The sequence below is a fragment of the Trichosurus vulpecula genome, chromosome 6 (genome assembly GCF_011100635.1).
Source record: "Trichosurus vulpecula isolate mTriVul1 chromosome 6, mTriVul1.pri, whole genome shotgun sequence".
Taxonomy (NCBI): Eukaryota; Metazoa; Chordata; class Mammalia; order Diprotodontia; family Phalangeridae; genus Trichosurus; species Trichosurus vulpecula.
The window spans coordinates 147,146,867-147,156,237 of NC_050578.1; the positions used below are offsets into that span (position 1 = coordinate 147,146,867).

At 36.3% G+C, this 9,371-nt stretch overlaps 1 protein-coding gene across 1 annotated transcript; it reads right to left on the bottom strand.

Moving 5' to 3' along the window:
• Positions 1-7,226: 7,226 nt before the first annotated feature.
• Positions 7,227-7,783, bottom strand: LOC118854472 (cytochrome b5 type B-like). The gene has a single exon (XM_036764837.1). The coding sequence runs from the start codon at positions 7,781-7,783 to the stop codon at positions 7,355-7,357; it is 429 nt and encodes a 142-aa protein (XP_036620732.1). The 3' UTR covers positions 7,227-7,354.
• Positions 7,784-9,371: the final 1,588 nt, after the last annotated feature.

The following is a 9,371-nucleotide window of genomic DNA, read 5'->3' on the forward strand; positions in this document are numbered from 1 at the left end:
AAAAATAGAGTCGATGACTAACAATATCCAGGGACCCAAAGATGTTAAGAAAGGGCAAAATGAAAGGCACAAATCAAGGAACCCTGGAAAGGAGATAGGTTGCTTCAGTGTTAGATTGATTTCAGTATAATTGGGGAAATACGTGGCAAACAAAATTAAACAAAGTATGTGTTCAGTCTAGGTGATTAAATTGTTTCACCACAATCATGGCCACATTTTAGGAAGGACATAGGCAACCTAGGAAAGCATTTATAGGAGGGCAGGAAGAATGGTGTAGGGATTTGTATTTACATCAACTGAAGGTGCTGCAGATATTTAGCTTGGCCAAGAAATATGATATTTGACTTAATGTATATGAATGTCTGTCTTGTGACAGAAGGCTTACATTTGTCCTGTTTGGTCCCAGAAACAGGAGCAATTGGTGGAATCTGCAAAGAGGCAATTTTCAGCTTACTAAATGAGAAAAAAGACTTACAAATAAGTGGAGGTACTAAAATATGGAGTGAGTGCTACTTAGAGATACCGGATTCCCCTTCAATGGAAGTTTAAAAAAAAAAAACAACTGGATGACCACTTTTAGTCATCCATGTAAGTATTTCGATTCAAAGAGGCAGAAAATGGTATGGGTTCTACCAGATATGCAGTAAAATTCTGAAATTCTGTGATTCTGAAAAGAGGAAAATAAATTGCTATGAAAATTCAAGAAGAGGAATCCACTTTCCCTAGTTTACCCAAGTGCAATTTAGAAAGAAAGAGAGAAGGAAGGAAGGAGGGAAGGAAGGAAGGAAAGAAGGAAGAAAACATGGTATATAAACATGGAAATTCCTAGCCACACAGTGGAGTACTGCTGCTGTTCATATGGAGCATTTGTGCTCCTGAAACCTAGGCAGGATTTTGTAAGTAAAGGAAAGATTTAGTAACAAAGGAAACATACCATGCAGAGTAGGTACAGTGTACATTTCCCTTGCAAACACAGCTTCAGTATATCTGTTTCTCCTCAGTTTCAGGGGAAAGCTGCTAGGTTAAGACACTGATAATAAAAGAAAAGGATAAGTGAGCAAGCCCCTTAAGTAACACTGATCAAAGAGCAATAAAAAAGCAGGCAGCCTGATTTTTATTTTCTTCCAATGTATTCAGTTTTCACTAGTCTCCAGAGTAGTGTTGCAGCCTGTGGCAGCACTCTAAGAAAGGCTCCCTGAAGGAAATGCTAAACACGCTTATATTCTCCAAACGGGAAAGGGAAAAACCAACACCAATAGGTAAGGGTGCAGTGAACCCAGAGCTCAATGAAAGAGGCATTATGAATATGAATGCAATAAGTCAGGATCAAATACTATGTATTAACTGCCCACATGCAAATGGATGTGGTGCTGGGAGCTACAGCCCAATGCCACAGGCACTTAATAAGTATCATTTGATGTTGGTAATTCACTTAGATTCTTCCCTTTTCCTCACATCTATACAGATTTGAGCTCTTTCAAAGGCTGAGTTGAGTGGAGTTATCATGATGAACATTTCCTCATGTAAAATACTGCATAATCACATTATTATATTATAGTTTGTAGTAGTAATTCTAGGCAATTCAATTTTATTTTCTTCAAATATCATTTATTAAATACCTGCTTTGAATCTGACATTGTGCTTGATGCTAGGATTGCAAGTGCAAAAATGAAAAGTCTCTACCTTCAAGGAGTCTGTAATCTGCTTGGGTGTGAAATTAATAAGGTGTATATGGAAACATAAATTGTACATGAAGAAATGAGGTGATGAAAACAACTTGGAGGAATCTGGAGAAATCAGCATATTTGAAAGGGATGAAGAACACTGAAATTTTCTTAAATAACAACATATTAATTTCCATTGTTTAGGTACAGATTTTCATATTAATTACTAGGTAAGATTGATATTTTTAATTCTAGAAAAAAATGATTTATACTTGTAATTGAAGATGACAAAAATGTACCCATGATCTCTTTTACTTGTGAAATAACCCATTCTTTGCAACCCTCAATCTTTATAATCTGTTGATGCAGCACAGGAACAGGTTTTACTGACCTCATTTTGGGTGAAAGAAAAACTGAAGTACAGGAGGTGATTTTGAAAAGGCCACAAAATGAGTCAGTTATTATTGTGGGAATAAAGCTGGGTATGCACTGTGCTACATAAAACACCCTCAGCAAATCCTCCCAATCCTAGTTCACTGGACTGACATTCTGAAGGTGGTAGGCACTTTCATGGCTGAAAACTAATGTTATAATGCACTTCTTGGGTTCTTGAACTAATAATCTATCCAATTTTTATATAAGTTCGAAACATATTTCATTTCTTATATTAGGAGCGGGTAGAATCGAGGACCACATATTAGTCTTGGCATGCACACTTTCTACATGGAGAAAGTGATCTACTTCAGGATTCTAGTTCACACAGGGAAATATTCCTAAATCCCAACTTCCTAAGATATGTTGGTCAAGTAACATCTATTTCTAAAACCATTCTTTGAAAAACTAAGGGCCTGATTTTCTTCCGACTTGAGAGAAATGAAATCAAGGCATTGTAACTTACTGTTTTCACATCTCCCATTTCAATTAAGAAATGTTGTAGTGAATTGATCTGACTTTCTTGAATTGGCTACTTGAATAGCACATGTAAAAAAGTAATTTAAATCTTGGTCAACAGTTCTTTGTGAAAAACAAGTTGTAAAAGAGTTTAGGACATTTGGAAGATTCACCTCTAAGTATATTTATAAACAGAGAAAATTATGGTATGGAAAAAGCATAGAATTTTGGAATGTATACAATACAACATTAGAAATTGTTACTTAAGAATTAGAAGGCCTGGATTCTGGTCCTATCCTGGCAAAACTGCTTTGTCATCTTTACCTCTTTGAAATGATAGACTTATTATCAATTAAATAGGAATAGTTTTATTTGTACAGCAAATCTCACAGATTTATTATGAGAAAATACCTCATAAGTGTGAATGCATTATACAGATATTACTTATTAATATAATATATTCAACTCTCAATGATCCTTATTAGAAATTACTTTTCTGCAGTTCTGAGACCCTTTCCTTCAAGTTTATTATCACTGTAACTTCTCCCAAAGTTGCCCAGTGTAATAATTTTACAATGGAAAAGGGAATAGAATTGGAATCAGAGGACCTGGCTTTATAACCTGTTGGGTGACCTTGGATAAATTTGTGGGCCTTATGTCTCCTCATCTTTAAAACGAAGTGAATGGATTACATGATTTTTGAGTTGCTTTCCAGCTATAAGTTTGGCATCCTATGATTAGAAACTATTTCTTTCATTCAGCACTACCCAATCATATGATAGCACAATTTGAAGCCAAATATTAACATGAAAATGGACCTAAGATCCCCTCCTTTTGAACGTAATTGAAAGTTGACTGTACCATGAGATGCTAACAAAAAATGCTGCCCATGTTATCTGGATAAGCAACATAAATAAAATCAAGCTGGGTAGCAGAATGAGAAATGAATAGGAGATGAAAATTCACTATATATTTATTTTATAAATGGAACATATTGAAACAAGATCTAGACCTTTAACTTTTGCAAAAAAAAATAGATTACCATTAGGCCCAATATTATGATGGATGAGGTAAAATCACTAGATAATATTATTTTTAAAAGGAGAAAGTATAAGAAATAATTGATTGAATTAAAGTTAGGGGAATATGAAATAGTAATAACAAGAGATAAAAATGAGTTATGGCAAAAGAAGAGATAAACCTTTTACTTAGAAAAACATCATTTGGCCAGATCAATCTGGGATAAATGCCTGTAAGATAGTAAAATAAAATCATTAATAACCTTAAAGGATGAAACCACTGGGAAATAATAGACTGTAATGGTTACCTTGCAAACTACTTAAAAATAATTTTGAGCTCTTCTTAATATATGAGATCCAGCTTTCAAAATACAGTTAATTACTGCAGTTGTGCTAGACATTATTAAAAACAGGAAAAAATCTCTATTAAAATTCATCTTTGACAGGTTGATTTCATTAGCACATTGAAATGCGAAGATACTGACCGAGATATATTATCTATAGCTCAAATCAAATAAAGACTTGATTCATTGAGGTTTAATAGGATTAATCTCCAGGAAAGAATATCTTTAATTTGAAGAAGTTTAATACATACGTATATATATATGTATATATATATATATATATACATATATATATATACATATATATATACATATATATATACATACATATATATATACATATATATATATACACACACATGCATATATATATATATATATATATATATATATTTCTGTTATAGTAAAAAATTCACAATGGATACATTGTCCTTAATGCATATAGGGCTTTCACAAAAAAAATAACACAAAATGAACATAGTATAGGCAATGAGCTTGTTTCTGCATTTATTTAAAATCTTATACATATATGTACGTGCATACATGTATAAGTATTTTTACCGGTCTCAGATTAAATGTGTATATGCACACACAACCATTCTATGTAGACATTTGTAAAATCTTAAAGTATTTTCATGTTATCTTGAAAAATACTATTACTACAAATAAGTTTGGAAAAATCCCATTAAAATTTCAAGCTCATTTCTATAGTAACAAAGTTGATTATGTATTTATTTAAATTGGGAAGAAAAAGAGATATTTTGTCACAATGAATATAAAGCACAGAATAGCATGACAGAGAGGTAAAGAGCAGTATAGTGGAGGGAGGGCTAATTTTGAATCATGAAGATGTAGGTTCAAGTCCAACTTCTAACATGTACTGGCACTTTACAATGATAAGTCAATTAACCATTCATGGCCCCATTGTCTTCTAAGATTATATGCCAATCAGTGATGAGCAAGAGAGTTTTCACAAGAGGAGCTCCATAATACCAAAGAATTCACAGGTACAAACCAAGAAAAGAAAAAAAAAGGTGATTTTTTTTTAATATTGGTACTGTGAATTTATCCCAGTGTTGACAGTGTATATCAAAGTCCTATTCTGAAATTGTGCCAAAGAGGTGACCACATGTTTTCTTTTTTTTTTAATTTAAAAATAATTTTTATTTATTTGTTTTAATCACTTGAGATCCACTTTTTCATCCTGATCCATGCCCCCACTGAAAACAAAGAAAAATAAAACCCATTACAAACATGCATGGTCAATCAAAACAACTTTCCTCTTTGGACGTGCCCAGAAAATACTAGTCCCATTCTGTTTTCTGTGTCTTTCGCCTCCCTATCGGGAGATGCATAAGTATGTTTCCTCGTTACTTTTCAGGAATCCTAGTTGGCCATTAAACTGAAGAGTTAGCACAATATTCAGTAGTATTTATGTACCACAGCTTGTTATATATAACATTTCATACCTTGTGAGCAACCCACAGGGTCCCATTCTTTGCCACCTCAAAAAGCCCAATAGATATTTTGCATAGCCTTAAAGTTTATTTGGTTTAGGAGTAATTCCTCCCTCAAATCCACTCTCTCCATTCCGTTGCATCCTTCCTATTTCCTTGTTGAGTGAAATGTATTTCTGTACCCAACTCTGTGTGTGTTCTTCCTTGTTTTGAACAGGTCAATATGAGAGTGAAATTCAAGCTTCAGCTGCTCCTCCCTTCCTCCTTATTTGTATAGACATCTATTTGTGCACCTTCATTGTATGAGATGATTTCCCCTAAACTTCCTTTCCCTCTCCACCCCCCCCAGTATATTCCTCTTCTTTCTTTTCGTTATTTTCTTAAGACTATCCAGACTTAATAAAAACAGTCCCAGCCTTTGCCTAATTGAACACCCTCTATGAACACTAATTGTGAAAGGATACCTGTATCACCTCCCCATATTTGAACACAAGTGGGTTAGCTTTTTTAGTTGTCTATCATCATTCATTCATGATTACCTTTCATGTTCTTAACTTCTATGTTTGTATTTCAAAGTTTCTCCATGGTTCTGATCCTTTCACCAAAAATACTTGGAATTCTATTTCATTAAAGGTGCCTTTTTTTTCTCCTGTAGCATTATGCTACACTTTTTCTGAGTAAGTTATTCTTGGCTCTAAATGCATATCCTTTGCCTTCTGGAATCATGTTCCAAGTTTTCTGCTCCTTTAAGGTGGTAGTTTCTAAATTATGTGTGATTCTTACTGTGTCTTTTTTATACTGAAATTATTTCTCTGGCTACTTTCATTCTGTGCAAGAATAAACATCTTCTGGACTTTGCCTCATCAGCCAACTTGAAAGCTCTGGTGGATAAGGTTGCCCTTTGGTCTGGAATTTCTAGTTATTGGTTTTTCCTCTGTAGGCTAGACTGTGGAAGTTAGACACTGCTTTTTGCCTAGGTTCTGAACCACAGCACTGTCACTACTGGTTTCTAAACTTCCTCCTTTCTCCATATGCCACCAAGGACCTCCCTATCTGAGGAAAGTTGAAACTACGAGCAGGTACCCTTCTCTCTCTGCTGTGGATCTGTGACTCAAAACAAGGTAGTAAGTAACAAAGGTGCTGGTTCAAATCTGCCCCATTGTAGTGCCCTGGTATGTGTCTAAGGTGACCTGGTATGAGTCTGAGATCTCTTCTTGCCCTGATGCAAATCTCTGTCTGGGCACTACAGTATGCAGCTCAGCATACTGCATGCTCCTGAAGCGACCCCAACCTCAGTATCTAGAAACCTCCCTAATTGTTTTCCTATGCCAAGATGGACCAGACAAAGGACTCAATTTGAATTTTTCCTGGAATTCGCCACTTAGGACTTAGTCTGGTGTATTTTCTATATTTGTTTCGTGAGGTTTAAGAACTGGAGCTCACCACAGTGCTTTCTACCACTGTTTTATTTTGATTCTGTTTCTGACCATGTATTGTCAAAGACCATATCATGGGGCTGATATGTCCTCCCAAAATGGTACAGATTTTTTTTTTCCAGAGGCAGACATTTTTATTGAAAGACACTGTAAACGGACAATATTTTTTTATTTGTAAAAGCACAGAATTGTTTCACATATTCACATTCAAATGATTTCTCCACTTCCCTGAACTGGTTGACAGAAAATTGTGGAATGAAGAGTTATTCACAAAATCTTCAGGAAGGAAAGACAAGCTAGAGCATGGAATGCTCAAGGATGATGATGCCTCTTGGGTAAGTAAGGCATTAGGACTGTAGGAGGAGGCACACTGGCCCAGTTTGGAGGTGGACGGTTGGCATGCCCATTTTGACTTAGAAGAGTGGCAATAAAATTGGAAGGATTAAAAGAGTGGGGAATCCAGCAATCCTACCAGAGCAGGACTGCATATTTTCTCTCTCTCTCTCTTAGTGTGTTCACTTTCCAGGTCCCAAAGAGGCTGGCTCAGGACAGCTTGCTCTCTGCCATGTAAAAACGATCCATGACAGCTAAGAGGACAGCACCCACAACAGGGATAATGCAACTTGCCCAGCAGGTTTTGTACATTGAACTTGAATTCTCAGATCCGTCACCTTTACGGTCACTAGGATGGAGTTCCCCAACGTAGTACTGTTTAAGTATCTCCTTGGCATCAGATGAGTGTCCCACGTCTTCAAAGCTTTCGGTCGCGTCCCGACCAGCTTGTTCAATCAGAACCTCTTCTCTTCCCGAGTGCTCGCTGAGGAAGCAGGTAATGTCGTAGACTTGCCCGTGGATCACTATCCACATGTCGTTCTCCGAGTTGCGCTTCGCCACCTCCTCGAGCCGATAGTAGGTGACTGCCGTCTCGGGCTCCTTCCCCTCCATGCTGCAGCTACCGCCCTCGGCCGCCATCGAGTTCAGAGGCTCCTTCTCTCGGCAGCGAGCCGACCTCAGGGGACTTTTTTGTAGTATTGCTGCTGTCTGAAGATCAGAATATATTAATATCAGAGGGTGTATGGAGTGTCTCATATGAAGGCTGACTAATCCCTTTTTCAGGACTTCTTAGCCACCTTTGGTGTCCACCTTCCAATTCTCACCTGTGGTTACAAGAAACTGTAGCAGCCACAGTTGTTAAACCATATCGACAGATAAACTAACCCAGGCTGAAGGTAAGTGATGAGCCTCAGAACCATCAGTGAGTTGGGGGAGTGCCTATCTCAAGCATATGAAGACTTCTCCAGTAGAACAGGTAGATATGAATATATTATTTCAATTGGTCATGAGGGTGGTGGAAACAAGTGTTTGATCAGGTACTGGAGATGCCAAGGTCATTCGCTGCATCCAGAGCTATCTTCAGTATTCTTTATTTTTCTTTTGCCACTGGGCTCTCATGACCGACTTGGGAAAAGAGAGTGAGCCTGATGATTTCATGCAATTATGCCTCACTTAAATCCAATTTACATGCAAGTTTAAAGGCATTACCAACACCATTTTATTATTTCACTATTCAAAGATTTTTATAATTTAATAATAATTGCAATAATTTTAAAATTTTATCATTTTATTATTTTACTACTTCAACTATTTTACTATCTTACTATGTTACCTACCTTGAAGTCTGATGGTGATGAGCTAGTGACAAAACAGCAGGTACAGATACATTGGGAACTATAATCATAACTATGCACACAGGTGGCTAAGGCCATTGGATCATCTTCTCACTCGACTGAAGTAGCAGTGGGATTTGGCAGCCTTCTGAGCATCTGAGCAGCCTTCTTTTTTAAAATCTTATTTAATATTGTATGCTTTCCCAATTACATGTAAAAACAATTTTAACATTATTTTTTTTCAAATTTTGAGTTCCAAATACTCTTCTTCTCTCCCCTCCCCCATTGAAAAGGCAAACAGTTTGACATAGGTTATACATGTGTAGTCATGCAAAACACATTTCCATGTAGGTCATTCTGTGAAAGAAGACACAGATTTTTTAAAAAAAATGAGAAAAATAAAGAAAAAGTATCTTTAATCTGCATTCAGGCTCTACTAGTTCTTTCTCTGGAGATGGATGGTACCTTTCATCATAGGTCCTACAGAACTGTCTTGGATAATTGTTTTGCTGAGAATAGCTTAAGTTATTCAGAGTAGATCATCAAACAATATTGCTGTTACTGTGTACAATGTTCTCCTGGTCTGATCATTTCACTTTGCATCCGTTCTGTAAGTCTTTTCACATTTTTTTTTCCCTCAGAGCACCCTACTCATCATTTCTTAAAGCATAATAGTATTTCACAACAATCATATACAACAACTTGTTCAGCCATTCCCCCATTGATGGACATCCTCTCAGTTTCCAATTCTTTGCCACTACTAAAAGAGCTGCTACAAGAGTTTTTGAACACATAGAACCTTTTCCTTTTTATTGTTTAACTCTTTGGGATACAGATATTGCTTGGCCAAAGGGTATGTATAGTTGTACAGCCTTAGGCTCCAGAATTTTTTC

Bases quoted from the DNA above. Each gene is read 5' to 3' on its own strand.
- LOC118854472 (XM_036764837.1), bottom strand. From the start codon at position 7,783: ATGGCGGCCGAGGGCGGTAGCTGCAGCATGGAGGGGAAGGAGCCCGAG.